This window comes from Dermacentor albipictus, chromosome 5, assembly GCF_038994185.2.
Source record: "Dermacentor albipictus isolate Rhodes 1998 colony chromosome 5, USDA_Dalb.pri_finalv2, whole genome shotgun sequence".
Lineage (NCBI taxonomy): Eukaryota > Metazoa > Arthropoda > Arachnida > Ixodida > Ixodidae > Dermacentor > Dermacentor albipictus.
Window position 1 is genome coordinate 35561874 of NC_091825.1, and position 19144 is coordinate 35581017.

At 47.1% G+C, this 19144-nt stretch overlaps 1 protein-coding gene across 2 annotated transcripts in view; it reads right to left on the reverse strand.

The window, feature by feature from the left end:
* Positions 1–29: 29 nt before the first annotated feature.
* The window catches only part of LOC135908099 (polycomb protein eed-like), a 59331-nt gene continuing 40216 nt past the window's right edge, over positions 30–19144 (reverse strand). For both annotated transcript variants that reach the window (XM_065439851.1, XM_065439852.1), the window contains exons 9-12: positions 9554–9659; positions 4275–4427; positions 4100–4173; positions 30–613 (exon numbers count right to left, since the gene is read on the reverse strand). In XM_065439851.1, the coding sequence (XP_065295923.1) occupies positions 484–613; positions 4100–4173; positions 4275–4427; positions 9554–9659 (463 nt within the window). In that variant the 3' untranslated portion in view covers positions 30–483. The remainder of the gene's footprint in view (positions 614–4099; positions 4174–4274; positions 4428–9553; positions 9660–19144) is intronic.

Consider the following 19144-nt stretch of genomic DNA (forward strand, 5'->3'; position numbering starts at 1 on the left):
ATTGCTGTCCGTCTTTTTTACGGTGTCCATTTAGTCCACAACATATTTATTTCTGAAGTAATAAAGAAAAGAACATGATGGTGGTCTTCACTAATGGTGAATGCTGCTGTCACTGTAAACATGTCCAGAGTCGGAAAAAAAAAGTAAATCCCTGGTCTCTGCTGTTCTTTCTTCTTGGCCTTGCCACAGACAACACGTCCTTCTGGTTTATTCCGAACAAAACATGCAAGTAATGCACCTAGACATGCATTCTCTGCAATGTGCCAGCTTTGCATAGGAAAAAAGCCTAAATGAGCCAGTGGTTCACATGGGAGAACCACGTACACCTGGTGCCTCACATTTATACTAACGTTCAACAGTCTGTGTAAGCTGCAGGCCACACACGAAATGAATTAGCTAGCCAGCCAGCACATTTTCGTGACATTCGCTCGGTCTATCCGCGCCAGGCTCTGGCGGCTGTATAAATAGGGTGCAGTGGAATGGTCAGCGGGTGACACGGTCCCACCGCCAGATGGTGGCGTCGTCACAAATGCAAAGCAGGATGCTGCCATCCCGGTTGAGGTTCGTCTGCCGGACGGGACTTGTGCACTTGGGATGAGTCAGCACTGTGCTCCTGAAAAGCAGGGTGCACAGTGTAACCACCAGGTGGACGACGACTAACAAACGCGGCAAGATAAAATAACGCCACTTCACTTGTCGATCTTTATGAAAGGAGAAGCTGGCATGCTCTTAAAAGTGGGATGAAACTACGCAATGAATACGAGTTTGCATTTGTGGTCAGTTTCTTCAAATACCTATTAATTTTACACTGGCCAACTTGAACCCAGCAGAAGGTTCCAACCAATACACGTCAATACTGTGTTTCCTACAAAGCAGGCAACACTGCGTAAATAGTGCTTCTACAGGAGTCTCACTCCGGGTGTTTCGCAGTGCAGATGTTTCCGATCTGCGACGCTTTCTACAGAATAGTGACTTCATATATATTACAACTAAAACTTATGGACAAAAGTTTACATGAAGGGGCGTACTACGTTTTAATCACAAGCACAAGTGATGCACTGTGACCACTGGTCGTATAAACGTGTCACTCTGCTTGTTTTGTGATAATAAGATCAGATCAACCATGCCTTTGATGTAACAGATATGTCAAATATTGGAACATAAAAGCATAGGATTTAATTTTGCATTGAATTACGTCACGCATGCCTAATCTTTCATATGTGACACACAATTTTTTGGTTATGAATGCAAGCAGTGAAAGAGTCCCTCTAGCCTTCATAATGTTGCCTGCCGTGTATGAAATGAAGTACATGGACCAACAATTTCATAATTTCACTCTTGAAACTGGAGGCTGGCTGGGAGCCTGGAACTCGACTGATACATGTGAATGCACCTGTCCCCAGTGGTGACCCCATAAATTGCAGCACCTGCCTTGGTAGTGCTAGGGAGCAGTCAGTGGATGCGTTGAAGAAATGTTGTCTCCTGCACAAAATACTGATTTCCGGCCTGCTGTTTGGCAGAGTGAACATTTTTCCAAAAGCCAGGACTCTACATGGCGAAGGAGCATACATGAACCTGGTGTAAAATTAACCTCACAATAAATTATCACTGGATTTACCCAGTTCTAAAGCATATCTTAACAACGCGAATATCTTTCTTTGCCTCCTTCGCCCGTTTTCATGCTTGGCCACTCGTAACCGGTCGGTGATCGGACTTTTGATACAAAGGTTCTGGTACCGAGTAGCGAGGCACATTCATGGCTGAGCGTCAACTAGTAGCTCTTTGAGACACGCTTGCTGTTGTGTGTGAGCTTTGTGGCATCTAAAGGTTCAGATACTGCGGTGGAGCGCTCAGCAAGGACAGCCCTTCTCTTCTCCTGCCAACCTCTCCCCATGTGGCGGCAGGGGTAGAAAGCTCCGGCGAAACAGGAGCATGGCAGTACCACTCTGCCACTGGAGACAACACAGATATGACATGTCGGCGCATATATAAAGCCACCTTTGATACCGTTACAAATGTGCTGTTTAACTTTTCAACCCTCAATCCCGAGTTGTGCTTGTCATTGGAGGTTGTACCAATATTGCCAATGACGAGACGCTAGTTCAGCCCAATGGTGTGCTGATCCCACTGTCAAAGACGAGTTACGCTCGGCATTTAAGAAGAGCTGCCCTCGAGAGCACCTTTTTTTAATTTTTGCTTTATTTCTAATCAGAAAGCAATAAGTAATACATGTTCAGAAGCAGAATGACAGAAAAAGTTATGACAACTAAAAAAATTTGGAAATGAGTGTTTTTCTAGAATTAATTTGGGCATTGAAAGTTTTGTGGCTGCATTCTCTACAGAATTATGCAATGAAATAATAAATGCGACTTAAATGTTCTCACTTTTCCAAATATGTGCCATCAAGTGCATCATTCTTTTAACCCTTCGAGGGTCAAACATGTAAATGTACGGTGCCATGAACAAGTCCCAAACAGTCGATGCCGCATATTTACGATGCCGTCTGTACGTTTAAAAAACGGGCACATTTTCCAACTCTCCGTTTCCCAGTAAATGCTGCCACCTTGTGTGGATACAAGATTTTTTTTTTTTAATGCCGTGTACACTTTTGGCTTTAATTCCACGGCTTCTTTGTGCCGGTGCGTCGGTGACTGCTCACACTCACACGTAGTGGAATTTTAGTTTCGTCTTGCAGGCTGTTTCTGTTCACTGCGTTCGCAAAAACTGGTGTCTATCTGATTTCTCATTTCCCAAAGAGATCAGTGAGCTAGATGCTGACTCATTTATTGCCCACAGGGGTGTGATTACATCTGCTCACAGGGAGGCGTTGGTATACATGAACAATGTTACCACGTCTGCATTCTTTTTCTTTAGACTCGCGAAACCTGATTGCCCTTTGTTGGAAATAGGGCGAAGGATTACTGCAAGTTTCTGACTTTTTTTCTTTTTTTTTTTGACAGGCACACAACCATCGAGTCGTCTGGTGAGCGTTCACACACAGGTCACTCTGAAGATTTTAAATCTGCTCTAATGAAGTCAACCCTGGTGGGGTCGCATCTGGAGAAAAAAATTTGCCCTCAAAGGCTTAATCAAGCAAATAGCTTTCTAGAAGAGTTTGGCTACAGAAAAACTCTGTTAATTCGGAAAATCCTATAATTCAGGCTCGTGCTCTGGTCCCGGTAGGCGCATGCATTATTTAACGGGATCAAATTCATTCAGGCATATTTGGCTGCACACAGGTTCATTCGGACAATTGTTGGAGCACGACGAAAACAGAGTACTGCAAAGATGAAATGCAGAAGAGCAAAAGCAGGGCTAGCATACAACCAAATGGTAGAGGTGAAGTCCGCATCACCATAATCATCACCGTACAGGAACGACAGGATTGCTTCATGCCTTTATTATTGCCTTTATTCTTGTGCATACATTGCGCATGACACCACATTGCCTGTGTTCCCCCAGAAGCATTAGTAATCCCATCGATAGCCGCCATGGTTCCATCCACAGTGGTTGTGGCAAGGAGTAGGGTCCTTCTGATTAAATGTGCACATTGGCCCAAAATGAATTGACAGCAACCATCACAAAATTGTGCCCTATTGGCATTTTGTGATGGCAATGATGCTGCGTCTGACAGCTCTGACTGTAGGCTGTTGCCAAACACTGCAAACGCGGTTTTGGCTTCATATCTGATTTTAACGTGCAGGCAATTTTCGGACCCACCTTCTGTGAAAAAACGGTGCACGTTACATTCGGGTGAATATGGTAACTGTGCCCACGATCACCTCACTTCACCATAGTACACTGAAAATGCTTAGCCCATTGAAAAGACTGCAGGCAGATGATACCTAGACACATTTAGCTTGGTGTTTACCGCAAGCTCTGCTCAGGCCCGTGTCTCCTAACAATTTGCACATGGCCACTTAGCAAGAACACTAACGCGCATGCACACAAAGCTCACGTTGGCAATGAAAGGTATAAAAGTGCCCTTGCCCTTCTGCTGAAAAACATGAACGCAATTCTCTGCAGTGCCCGAGTACATGAAATATTACAGAAGCAGACCATAAGTGACACTAAGCTAAAACTGTCTATAATAACCAACCTGCAAGTTGTGGGGTCGTCCACATCAATGTCCCAGACGTACGTCTTGCCTACCTGGTTACCCAGTGCAAGAATCTGCAAGAGGGAGAGAGGGAAATAAAATAAAATGATGAGTAAGCTTCATAAAGAACATGAATGAGTTCAACTGTAAGAAAAACTCAAGCAGCAACACTCGCCTTCTGCTCAAAGTCCATGGAGAAGCGCATGAACCAGATGTTGCACTCGCGATACTCGAATCGGTGCAGTACTGTCACGTTGGTGTCTGTGTGCCGAACATCCAGCTGCTCCAACAGGCCAGGCTTCCAGCACACAATGCAGTTCTCGCATGACTGCAAAACAAATGAGGACAGCTTGCACAAGGCCTCGCACGGTGCAGCATCATAAAGAAGCACTATAACTATTAGCACCATAATCTCAAAACATGATGCACAGTGGGTGGCACCTGTAACGTTCCCCAGATGCGAGCGAAAAACATGAGCAATGCACGCACGTCAGCACTGTCTACAAACTGATCTTCATTTCACCATCACAAACATTAATATGTTCAACACAGCAGAGGCAAATAAGTATACTAAAAACATGCAATCAACCACGCTTTGCTCTTTTGAAAAATGGCTGAGTGCTGCAATAGAATAGCGCATGAGCACAGACACGTGTTGTTCTTTTTTCAATATTTTGCAGGCTTCCTTAAAGGACCGCTCGTCAGACTACATAGCAAATTTTGGTTATATGCTGGAAGTCATTACATGCCCTCTAGGGAGCTTTCTACTGCAAGAATATTTTTTTATTGACTCATCAATAGCCGAGATAGAAACATGTCAGTGTCCTGAACCCATGACTTCAGGAGGTGAGCATCATCGCCAGCATAGTCACTCTCTCCACTGTGCATGCGAAATTCTTTCCCTGCATTCTCTCATACTGAAGCTGGAGGCGGATAGCTTGATAGCATCATGGGCCTCACTTCCTTCTTTTTTTTCCTTGTGCTTTTTTTTTCTGTGCAGCGCACTTCCGCTGACATTTTCATGCACAAGCTGTTGCATTTGTCTTGTTTCGCACGGCGCACGATTTTGCATGCTGTGCACAACAACACCTGACTACAGGTATAAGCCAGTGCTAAACAAACACTGAGGCAGATGCAAGCGAATCACAGAGAATGATCACGTGCTGAAACACAGTAGAAAATGGCATAGTTACGTTGTCTGCACATGCGACCGAACGTTAATTCAACAGAATCTGCATTACTGGTACAAAAGGAGACGATTTTAAATAACATCAAAGAAAGAATGATGACTTCAGCAATATACCTAGACATTAGCAAAGCCTTCTGATTGCGTTAATCACACTCTACTGCTCTCTAAATTAGAACAATACGGGTTTCGAGGAAGTATACTTGAACTTATCCAATCGTACTTAAAATAATGTAAGTAATTTAGTGACATTAATGTATGGAAATCTAACGTTAGACCAGTTACTACAGGAGCGCCACAGGGCAGCATCCTTGGCCCCATTCTCTTCTTTTATTACATAAATGATATTGTTAACATAAATACCAAAAGCAACTTTGTCATTTATGCCGATGATTGCACAGTGTTTGTTCGTGGGAAGCATTTAACTAACATAACAGAACAAGAAGGTGTACTCTGTCAAGAACTAAAGAATTGGTCTGAAAGGAATAGCCTTCTGCTAAATGAATCCAAAACAAAGTGTGTCTTATATCGGACTTGAAATACACCCATAACCGTACCAAACACAATTGTTCTGGGCCTATATACAATAGCTTGAAAGGTCGGTTAGAATGCTAGTGGTAGTATTTACGGAACATATGTCCCGGAACGATCATGTTGACGCAATCTGCTCTAAAGCTTGGAAATCTGTTGGAATTACAAGCAGACATTGGTACTTCCTCCCTTTTAAAATTAAACAAATTTTATAGAATTTCCTATTCTATTCTCAACTCAGTTATTGCACGATAATATGGGAAAACACAACAACAATGTATTTAAACAAACTTACGGTTTTGCAAAAAAAAGGCAGTTCGGGCAATAGAAGATGTTCCCTATAATGCAAACTACTTAAAGAAAAAATAGGATAGTCGGAGCATTTCAACTATATTATCATAAACTAACCCGGAATTATAAAAATTCAGTACAAGATAGTAATTTAGCGGCATTTTAAGAATTAGCTCTGTCACAAAAAAAGGTCTCGCCATACTCCAATCGATGTCAAATTCCTTGGCACATTCCATTCACACGCACAGAATACTGGAGACGAGAAGTGGACTTTTTGCTTTTTGCGTTTCCTGCATAATGAATCCTTCGGCGTTCGTGTTGTCCACTTCTCTCGTCTCTTGTGTCCTGTCTGCATGCTTCACCTTTTCTTACATAACAGAATATTGGCGCCAGATATTATGCCATACTTTACACAACATATTGAACGAGCTTCCTAAACAACACATATATCCTTTAACCGTAAGTAATAAGAATACATTGGAACTATTCCTTTGAATGCTGGTTTTTAATAAAAGTTTATTGAGAAAACATGTCCCTCAAGGCAGCAAATACTATAGTGTACCACTTTCATTCATTTTCGAATGTATACAAGTTGCCTGTGTTTTTTTTTTCTAACTCTACACCTATGAACGATGTCCTGAATTTATGATCTGATTGCTTTTAATATTTCCTGCATACATGTACATTTAAATGAAATTTATTTTAGCTGTGACAAACAATACACTGCTGTGTTATCACAGTTTTTATCTGCTTTTATAATGCCCACTTTAGTTTGTTTTCCGATCAGTGAACATATGGTGTTTATATTTTCTTTTTGACATGGCATTTTAGTATTCATGCTATCCCACCCAGTTTCTGGGATCTGCCTTCCAAGATACAGTAAAACCTCATTAAAACATACTCGCTTAAACAGTAGTTTCATTTTAAAAGCAGTAAAGTCAAAGCCCCGACTCAGCAGCCATTGAACATAATGTGTTTTGTATCCGCATAAACTGTACCAGCTTACTACGTACATATCGGTTAACAGGTAGTGTTTCCACTTTTTGTTGGGCAAACACGGTAGTACGTCATCTTCATCGGGTGGCACAGCAGAACAACAAGCCTCAGAGATCACAATGGCCTTCAAGCGTCTTGTGCATTTGTGTGTGAAGTCACATAAACATCAACATCACTTCGGCGCTGTGCCAGAGAACGTTGTGGCGTCGTGCAAGCAAGGACTTGCGTTATTATCGAAGCTCGAATTAAAAAGAAAGACGCCGGGTGCTCAGCATAGAAGAAAAATTAGACATTGTTCGTGCTATCGAACGTGACACGAAAAAGTCGGCGCTGGCACGCGACATGGCTCTACTGTTGACTACGGTGTGTGCAATTTGAAATACGAAGAAGTTGCTCGGCAGCGCTGCTGCGACCGCGAAGAGATGTCAGCTACGAGGTTCGACTTTTCGCCATCGTTGCTTCTGTTGTTGCCAAAGTGTCGCCTAGTGACAGTGATGAGGATGACACGAAAAGCGACAGCTCGGGCGAGTCAGGCCTGACAGTGGCAGAAGCTGCACGATACATTAGCCTCATGAATGCAATCGTCGTGACAAGAACAGCACCCTGCAATGAAATAGGCGCCTGCTACTTCTGCAACACTACCCTGCCCGGGCATGGAAAATATGCAACGCCAACGAGGAATCTGCCATGCGAGTGTTTGCTGAGAAGAGGGGGCTGGCCGAAAAGCTGGCTAGCAGCTTCAGTAAGTTTGAGGACACGGTCGTAGCTGTTAGGCCGCCACGGCATCAAATGAAAATAACACTTGTGTAGCGTGAAGTGAATAAATACTGCACGTCTTTTTTCTCTTTCATTGCACTCCGAGTTCTGTTTTGGACACATAAGTGGGCGATCTCATGCTATTTCAGTTAAGCAGTACTACTGTTTAGCACATACTTTTTTCGAGCTCCAGCCGACTACGGTTTAACGAGGTTTCACTGTATCATATTTTGCATATTGTAGCGTGAGAGAGAAGGGAAGGGAAGAAGGAAAGGCAGGGAGCTTAACCAGACTGAGTCTAGTTTGCTACCCTCCTAATTGCTGTGGGTATCACCACACTTTTATTGTGATGCAGTGCTCGCGCCTGTTTGTTGCTTGTTCATGGTGGCCGGAGCTCCGTCAAGCTGCTATAATGCAGCTTTTTTTCCGGTCACCATTTTTTCACCTTGTGTACTTCTTTTGTGTGTGCGTGTGTGCGTGTGTGTGTGTGTGTGTGTGTGTGTGGTGAAAAATAAACAACTGAACTGAACTGAACATGCGACTGGCAGCAGGCATTTTTAATATTTCTGCCGGGCGAACATAGACAAACGGAATCTGTAGGCCACCTAGCAGCGAAATAGGATCCTTCGAAAGAGTGCCCAAAAATGTGGACGAGACAGACTCATCTATGGCACTTAGTACAAAAAATATTGCAACTTAGTAAGGCTTGTCCACGGCACTTAAAGGGTTGATTATAATAGTTACAACAAATATGAAGACACTATGTTTCAAAACACTATTGAAAACATCCATTTCACTTGTTAGCAGTGTGCTGTCTCTTAGAATGCTCTTTGCACATTGGAAAGAAGCACCAGAAAAATCTTCACAAAAGCCCGTCAGCTTTCCTGCTCGCACACTGCAGAAGTGCTGATCTCAAAACATTCAGTGAACTAATATTGCCCATGCAATGCACTGTTTCACTCACAAATTTGACATATTTATAAGTTTATGACAGATCGACAGCTTACACTGTGATTTTTGATAACTTGAGTTTGGCAGTCTGGTTACTGCTGTCAAAAATGGCCATGCACTCAGACATGTGGCTTACCGTTACGAGGAATTTTGTAGCCATACCAAGATAAACACCCTGTCAAGCAATGCAACTTAAGAGGCATCGAGGAGCATTTAGTTCCTTTGCATCACATTTGAGAGCAGCTGCTGCTGCTTGCAGGTGGGGCCGTGGGGTAGACATCTCTTATTATTTTGTGAGCTTTCTTTTAAATGCCGGAAAGGTGGTCATGCTGGGAACAGTGCACGCAAACAATTTAAACTAATGTTTTTGAATGTGTTTTAAACTAGTGTTGACTGTTGACCGCCACTGTAAGTGTAATAAGTCTAAAATTAGTTCATTGATCATTACAAACTATGTAATTATGAATAACAAGGAATACCGGATGTTTCTTCAAGTTGCTGATAACGACATTCAGTTGATTTCATCCGTACAGAAGGTTTTGCTTTCTTTAAGACTTAGTGCATAATCGCTGGGACACCCTGCATCATGGGTGGCCATATTCCGAGCTTTTCTTTTTTCTTTTGTGCTCACCTTGTTATCACAGCTACTCCTAACGCATACATATTGGATTCTTTGTCAAGTTCGTATGCGTCAACAACAGTAATGAAGCTCATGCTGCCGCTACTGCTGATAACATCTATACCTTGGACAGGACAAAGTTCCCCAGCCAGCGGACGCAGTCGACGTAGTTTCGATGAATGTCGCGAGTGGTGAAGTCGGGATAGTGTTGCCGGACTGTAGGAAATGGCCTGGAATAAGAAGAAAGACAAGGGAGGGTAAGTGTGACAAGTACATGCAGTCTGAGGAGAAAATCTGATGAGAAGAAGGGTTTGATAACTGAAGAACAAAAGTTATGCAGATACCACACACTGTGCAAATCAATGTCATGTGAAGCATTTTGCTATCCAGCATAGTCTGGAGTTTTGCAGAGCATCAGTGGACGGACCAAGGGGTCTGCCATGCAACCGGGCGATCGATGCAACAAAGCAATTGCATGTTTTTGATCACACCAGAAAGACGTATGGCCACAGAGAGCAGCTGTGATGGCATAACAAATGATTTCTTGCAGGTGCGTGCGAATACTCGAATATCATCAAGTAGAATCGAATAGTCGACGTCTAAATAATTAAGTTATCGAGTATCTTGCCACATTTTTCAAATATTCAATATATTCAGCATAGAACCCATGCAGTGCCACATGTCACGTGCCCTGCAAAGCCCCTCGTACTCGATGCCCCCAAGCAAGCGGTTCAGTTCATTTTTGACGCAAAAAGAGCGCCACGTGCACCGGGGATGGGACGCCGCAGCTGACGCATCAGCGAACTTTGTCATTGTGAACACTCCTCGATGTCGGCCCGACGCAGGGATCGCACACACAGCGCCCAATCGTCACAATTCGCGGAACAGCATCGGGAAAGCCGAGGCCGCCTCTGTCAGTACAAGGTTTTGTTTAGGTCAAATGGACCGTTTGAAATGGTAATGCGAAGCGGACAGAGGGAATGGCAGCAAAAGCAGCATGTATTTTGTAAAGTGCAAAAGCACGTATGCAGGTTGTGTTGGATATGTGGTGACGAAGTTTGCACCGCTTTAACAGCCGCCAATCTGACTCCCATGCGTGATCTCTGGACTGGTCACTGAAGAGCGGCAAGCATTCTGTGGCAGGCTTGCAGCCTGTTACCCCGTCAACCGGTGGCGAGTTTTCGTTGTGGCCACACTGCCTAGGCCATTAGGCCTAAACGTCATTGCTTCATCGGGCGTTGGCAACTAAAGTGACAGTTTGGTGCCAAAACAATGCAGATTTATTTGCAGTAGCTGCCCGACACTCAGAATGCTGACAAACCGCCCTACAAAAGAAAGCGAGTGCAAGAGATGGCGACACCACTGTTCACGGCCATCATCTTCGCGACACACCTTATGGCGGCCTCTCGTTCCCGACACCGTTCTTAGACACACGTTGGTCTCTTCTTGTAGCTTCGAGCAACCGAACACAAGAATAGTTTTCAATTTACACAGCAGCAGGCGCGAAAGTGTCATGACCTGCTGTGCTCGCATGCATTTGTGCGGAGAGGGGATGAACGAAAAGGGAGGGGGAGGTGGAGGAGCATAGTGTGAGCTTTCTATGACCTTCCAAATTTCATAATCTTTGACAGGTACCAAATCACTCTGAACCTGACAATGGAATGGTGTGGATGGCACCTGCTCTTTACTGTCGGTGCCAGCTACGCGAGGAGTGCCGATCAAGTCACGTGATGCGTACTCCTATTGTCTGTTGTGCGGACTGGCCTTACGATAACCCATCTGCCATCAAGTTGGGACAGCGCTCCTGTATTTTGGAGAAAAACTCGAACGCAATACTGTCTATGCAATAAGTAAATTATTACCACAAAACAAAGGTCTAGTGTTAAACTGAGAGCCTTACTGGTATTCAGTATGACAGAATGTCACTAATTCATCAGTTTCAGAGGAAAAAAGTACTTGGTTATATCCACAGAAATTCTTTTGATAAAGAAACTGTTTCCAGACCTTCATATTGACACGTGTACTTATCTTTATCGGGCGACCACGTTTCGCCGCTTAACAACTGTAATCGCACAGCGAGGGACGCGCCTGCATGTATCCAACGTTTCTGGAAAGTTATCGATGCTTCTACCCGGCTGTCTGTTGTCGCCGAACCTTGTGTTATCTGATTTCATCGCGTAACGCGAATGGTGTAGAACTTTGTGGAAGGCATGCGGGTCCCTACGATTAGTCTGGAAAATTCGATGACTACTGTATAAAAGCCGACGCGCTTGACCCGCTGATCAGATTTTCGACGATCGCCGACTGTGTTCGCCGCTATCGTTGTGCTATAAGTGTAGCCTGTTTTGTGGGCACAGGTTCACCCAATAAAATTTAGTTTTGTCATTCACAGTGGTGCTACTGTGTTCTTCAACGTCACCACTACGTGACATTTGGTAGAGGTGCTTGTGCGTTCATGTACCGAACGCCCCCGCAAAGACGCGATCCAAGCCCGAAGCCCAAGGACAAAACCAACATCGCCCAAGACCAGCGTGCTAGCCGCAGACTGCAAGGACTGCCCCCAGAGCACGGACTTCTACCTGAGTCGACAAAGAAGAACGTGGTTAAAACAACCGCAATGGCTGCCCCAGCATCCCCCGTTATCCTACAACAACCTCGGGACCCACCGACCTTCCATGGAGCAGCGACTGAAGAACCAGAATCCTGGCTGGAGACCTACGAGCGAATCGCGAGTTTTAACAACTGGGACTCCGACGACAAGCTGCGGCATGTATACTTTGCCTTAGAAGATGCCGCCAGAACGTGGTTTGAGAACCGGGAGTCAACCTTGATGACATGGGACCTCTTTCGTAGCGGCTTCCTGCGCACCTTTACGAGCGTCGTGCGCAAGGAAAGGGCCGAAGCCATGCTGGACGCCCGAGTGCAGCTACCGAACGAGAACGTTGCCATCTTCACGGAAGAAATCAACCGTCTCTTCCGCCACGCTGACCCGGATATGTCCGAGGAGAAGAAAGTCCGCCTTCTCATGCGTGATGTGAAGGAAGAACTTTTCGGCGCAATGGTACGAAGCCCACCGAAGATCGTAGAAGAGTTCCTTCGCGAGGCAACCAGCATCGAGAAGACACTCGAAATGCGGAACCGGCAATTCAACCGCCGTGCAAGCTCTACCCACTACGCAGGAATTCAATCACTGGCCACGGACGATCTGCGCGAGACCATCAGGGCCATTGTGCGCGAAGAACTGCGCAAGGTCTTGCCTTCGTCACAGCCTCAAGTGGCCTCGATCGCCGACATCATGAAAGAAGAGGTGCACCGATCCCTTGGAGTTTCTGAGGTGGAACCAGAATCACCGCAGCCGGAAGCAATGACCTACGCCGCCGCCGTCGCCCGCCGTCAAGGCCCCCCTGCGCGACCGCGCCAGGGTCCTGCAACGCCGCAATTCCGTCGTCCGCCGCCGCCGGACATTTGGCGAGCCCCCGACCACCGCCCGCTCTGCTATCACTGCGGAGAAGCCGGCGATGTGTACCGCCGATGCCCATACCGCGACTTGGGACTGAGAGGGTTCGCCGTCAACGCGCCGCGTCCACAGCTTGGGGAGCGCCCACGTGAAATCGCCAATTACCTCGCCGCTACTCAGTGGAGCCCTCGACAGCCATTCCGTTCGCCGCCACCAGGCCGCTACCTGTCGCCGCAGTGCCGACCATACACTGGCCCAGCCCGGGGCCGCTCTGCGAGCCCATATCCGGAAAACTAAAGGCAGCAACCGATGGAGGTGCGGTTGCTGTTCGTCGAACTGACGAAGATCCTTCGCCGCCGACGAAGACAACGAAGAAACCATCTCGACGACCTAATGACGACACGCCGCCGTTCCGACGAAGTCAGGAAGCCAAGACTACACCGACGAAAGACGGCTTGACGACGTGACGTTCCAGCTTCAGTTCAACACGACGCAGCCGTGATCCGACGCCGAGACCTAACTGTAACGCCAGACAAAGAACCACCGACCTCGACGTGCTTCTCGACGGCCACGCTGTTACCGCCTTAGTGGACACAGGAGCTGATTACTCCGTCATGAGTGGACACATCGCCGCCCAGTTGAAGAAGGTTAAGACTGCATGGGAAGGCCCTCAAATTCGCACCGCTGGAGGACCCCTGATTACGCCGACTGGAATCTGCACGGCAAAAATAACCATTCATGACCGGACTTACCCTGCCACCTTCGTTATCCTCCAACAGTGTTCATGAGACGTCATTCTCGGTATGGGCTTCCTGAACCAACACAGCGCAATCATCGACCTGAAGTCGAAGTCAATAATGCTGTCGGAAGACAAAGCAATACCGCCCGAGAGCCCTCGTAGTCACCACGCCTTGAGTGTGCTCGAAGATCAAGTGAGCCTCCCGCCTCGCTCCAGCATTGTTATTTCGGTCGGCACCGAAATACCCGCTGACGTAGAAAGTGTCATCGAAGGCTACCAACGTCTACTGCTAGACTGTGAAATTTGCGTCGCAAGAGGGATCGCTCGACTGCACGGAGGGAAAACTGAAGTGTTGCTGACAAACTTCAGCCAGGAGTTCAAGCACATCAACAAGGGCACGACGATCGCGTACATCGAGGAAATTCTGGAAACCAGTAATGCGTTTGTCCTCTCGGATTCTGCCGCATCTACCCCGACGACCATGGTTCCCGAACCAGACTACGACATTAATCCAAGTATCCCAGTGATTAAGCAAGAGCAGCTCAGAAGTCTGCTCCGACGATACAAAGGCTGCTTTTCGGCGTCATCAAGGATTCGACAAACACCAGTCGCCAAGCATCGCATAATCACCGAGGGGTACGCTCGACCACTCCGCCAAAGCCCTTACCGAGTTTCGACGCGAGAATGTGAAGCTATAAGAGAACAAGTCGACGAAATGCTGCGCGACGACATCATCCAGCCGTCGAAAAGCCCGTGGGCATCCCCTGTTGTCCTGGTAAAGAAAAAGGACGGAACCCTACGTTTCTGCGTCGATTATCGTCGTCTGAACAAGATCACGAAGAAGGACGTATACCCCCTTCCACGGATAAACGACGCATTGGATCGGCTCTGCAACGCTAAGTACTTCTCCTCGATGGACCTCAAGTCTGGCTATTGGCAAATAGAAGCTGATGAAAGAGATCGCGAAAAGACCGCCTTCATCACCCCAGATGGCCTCTACGAGTTCAAGGTTATGCCATTTGGACTGTGCTCGGCGCCTGCAACGTTCCAGCGCGTGATGGACACGGTTTTAGCAGGATTGAAATGGCAGACCTGTCTCGTTTACTTGGATGACGTCGTTGTATTCGCCGGAAATTTCGACGATCACCTTAGGCGGCTTGCCACAGTACTAGAGGCCATCAAGTCATCAGGGCTCACTCTGAAGCCAGAAAAATGCCGCTTCACTTACGATGAGCTTCTGTTCCTAGGCCACGTCATCAGTAAATCTGGAGTACGCCCCGACCCCCAGAAAACAGCTGCCATCGCAAAGTTCCCGCAGCCCACCGACAAGAAGGCAGTGCGTAGATTCCTTGGCATGTGTGCCTACTACAGGCGCTTTGTCAAGGACTTTTCACGCATCGCCGAGCCGTTGACACGTCTAACTAAATGTGATGTTGAGTTCAAGTGGGAAACGCCGCAGGCCGACGCATTTGAAGAACTCAAATGACGCATGCAGTCGCCGCCGGTACTTGCGCACTTCGAAGAGTACGCCGATACAGAAATCCATACTGATGCCAGTAGCCTAGGCCTCGGTGCCGTTCTAGTCCAGAGGAAAAACGGAGTCGAACAGGTGATATCTTACGCTAGCCGGTCGCTGCCAAAGCGGAAGGCAATTATTCTACGAGCGAAAAGGAATGCCTCACCATTGTTTGGGCTACAGCTAAATTTCACCCTTACCTTTATGGCAGGCCATTCAAAGTCATCAGTGACCATCACGCGTTGTGTTGGCTAGCGAGTATAAAGGACCCTTCAGGACGACTGGCGTGGTGGAGCCTCAGACTACAAGAATACGACATCACTGTAACCTACAAGTCCGGACAAAAACACTCCTATGCCGATTGCCTATCACGCACCCCCATTGACCCGCCGCCACAAGATGACGAAGATGACGACGCCTTCCTTGGAATGATAAGCGCGGAAGACTTCGCTGAACAGCAACGGGCAGACCCGGAGCTAAAAGGCCTCATGGAATATTTGGAAGGGCACACCGACGTTGTCCCCAGGGCATTTAAGCGCGGATTATCTTCCTTCACGCTTCAAAACAATCTACTTGTGAAGAAGAACTTTTCACCAGTCCGTGCCAACTACCTTCTTGTTGTCCCGTCAGGGCTTCGTCCAGAAGTATTGCACGCCCTACATGACGATCCGACCGCTGGACACCTAGGATTTTCCTGGACACTATCGAGGATACAAGAAAAGTATTAATGGCCGCGCCTGACCGCCGACGTCGCCCGTTATGTCAGAACATGCCGAGACTGTCAGCGACGCAAGACACCGCCGACAAGGCCAGCCGGATTACTACAGCCAATCGAGCCTCCTTGCCGACCATTCCAGCAGATCGGGATGGACTTGCTGGGACCCTTTCCGACGTCAACAACCAGAAATAAGTGGATTGTCGTGGCGACGGACTACCTCACCCGCTTCGCTGAAACTAAAGCACTGCCGAAAGGTAGCGCAGCCGAAGAGGCGAAATTCTTTTTTGAAAACATCCTGCTGCGACATGGCGCCCCAGAAGTCCTCATCACCGACAGAGGAACGGCTTTTACAGCGGAGCTCACCCAAGCCATACTGAAATACAGTCAAACAAGGCACAGGAGGACAACGGCCTACCATCCGCAGACGAATGGTCTTACGGAGCGGCTGAATAAGACCCTCGCTGACATGCTAGCGATGTACGTCGACGTCGAACACAAGACCTGGTATGCCGTCCTGCCGTACGTAACATTTGCTTGCAACACGGCGGTGCAAGAAACAACACAGATCACGCCGTTCAAGCTGGTCTACGGCAGGAACACGACCACGACGCTCGACGCCATGCTGCCGCACGTCACTGACGAGAATGTTGACGTCGCTACCTATCTCCAGCGCGCCAAAGAAGCCCGACAGCTCGCCCGCCTGCAAATCAAGAGCCAGCAGAGGACCGACAGCTGACACTACAACCTCCGACGACGCTTCGTCGAGTACCAGCCCGGCGACCATGTTTGGGTATGGACCCCGATACGCCGACGAGGACTCAGTGAGAAACTACTCCGACGCTATTTCGGACCCTACAAGGTCATCCGACGTATTGGCGCTCTGGACTATGAGGTCGTGCCAGACGGCATTTCGCATTCACAGCGGCGCCACGCACGATCTGAAGTGGTCCACGTGGTGCGCCTTAAACCCTTTTACGGACGCTGACGAAATTCCTTATTTTTTGTTGTTTTCTTTGCTACGGGTGTTTTTATTTCGCTAGTATGTAGCAACGGGTCGATGCTTTTTAAGAGGGGGGTATTGACACATGTACTTATCTTTATCGGGCGACCACGTTTCGCCGCTTAACAACTGTAATCGCACAGCGAGGGACGCGCCTGCATGTATCCGACGTTTCTGGAAAGTTATCGATGCTTCTACCCGGCTGTCTGTTGTCGCTGAACCTTGTGTTATCTGATTTCATCGCGTAACGCAAATGGTGTAGAACTTTGTGGAAGGCATGCGAGTCCCGACGATTAGTCTGGAAAATTCGATGACTACTCTATAAAAGCCGACACGCTTGACCCGCTGATCAGATTTTCGACAATCGCCGACTGTGTTCGCCGCTATCGTTGTGCTATAAGTGTAGCCTGTTTTGTGGGCACAGGTTCGCCCAATAAAATTTAGTTTTGTCGTTCACAGTGGTGCTACTGTGTTCTTCAACGTTACCACTACGTGACAATATATAGAATACAGCTGTACCAAGTGCTGGCATATTGATTTGGTGTTCCGTTTAATAAGAGCAGACTGTACTGTATATCTTGATATTTATGCACCTAAATTACTGATAGCTTGCTGCATTCTTGTTATGCAATGCTAGGAGACTTCCACAGCCCCATATTTTCTTGCCCTAAATTTGTAAGCATTAAATTTTGTGAGAAATGTTCTGATATTTGGTATTGATTCAATATTCAGCTTTGCTTTCTTTACTCAATTCAAAATCTACTATTCGGTATTCACACACACCTAATCAAAACCTGTCCAACATTACTGTACTATCTTCAGTTTTTAAACTAGATGCCGTTCCGTGGAATTGCCACCCGCTCGCGCCTTTGTGGCACTGCAGTCATGCCCAGCTTCGCTTCCTCACTAGCCAGCTACGCGGGCGGGCTGGACTAAGCACGTGGTGCAGCGTTGATGTATTGTGGTTCGTTGTTGATGGCGAATTTCAGCAGGCATGTCATCCCCAAAACTGTAGCCTTCGCCGACTTTGTAAGAATATCAGCAGACATGCTGCGTACCTGGCTGCATAGGCGGCTATTGAAATGATGTCGACACTTCGGCGCGCCACTTTTTCTGTGCTCCCAGCAATGCGACGCTTCGCTCGGCATGGAACAAAGTGATTCCTCGTGCCGACCGGGAATTCTCTGCAAAATCCATGGCACGCGCTCGTGCCACATCTCCCGCATTCGTCGTTGTCGTCTTCTACAGCTGGCTGCGTTTCCATTCATCATTCCAGCGTATAACTTCACTTCTCTTCTGTCGTCGTAATGGGGAGGCCGCATTTACAGGGGTATGAGCCATTGCTTAAGGGAGTATGAGCCACTCATTGTCTTACGTAATGGACAGATTTAATTTTGCAAAAATTTAATTTTGAAGAATCACAAGCAGCAAATGGTGGGCGAAGGCTGCTAACCACGCCGCCGAGCAAACTCGACACATCGAACGCAAGCGACAATGGCCGACTGCGGGCATACCTTCAGTGACGTCGTTCTGTCCATCGCAGCCAATTGTGTGTAACCTCATAACTGAGAAATACTTTAATGAACCCTCGGGATTAACCCAGTGATAAACACAGGGGCTGCACGTTTCAGCTTCGCTGGTTAACCATCTTCACGTAATGGAAGAGCCGACAATTTTTTTTTTGTGACTTGTGTGTTCAAAGACTGACCTCAGCTTTCTTTCTGTAGTGCTTCTTTGGCATGGTGAGAAGCTTCGGTGGGGATGAAGATTCTCCTACAATCACGTACTTTGGCCAGAACTTCAGACTCCTGAGCTAAACTGCGCTAAATGTTAAGACGACAGGAAGAAACACACGACATTTAGAAACGCAGCTTCTGCGCTTCGCTGTATGCGTTTTTTGCTTTCGTGTAGTTTACCCTTCTTTCAGTATGAACCAACTTGCCCGATAAATCTTATTGCTGTAGGTGGATACCGCTTTCTCATGGTATCACTAATTCGGACTACGGGGAATGCCAGTGAGCGTGAAATGCGCGCAAACTGCCCGTCCGCACCAGCTCAAGGCTGTGGCTAGGTGTCTGCAGTAGAGCTCGATGGAACCGCGCTGCCATCTGGCGGCTGTCACAGAAGTGGCGACAGCGGCTGTAAGCGTGCGGGCGGGGAGTTTTACTACTGAAGCTAGTCTACTAACGTTCAACCTGTCTTACTACACAAGCAAGCCATGCTTAAAAAAAAAAAAAAAGCGTTCTCATGGATGCCTCAGTTCACCACGTAAAAGAAGCCTTCAC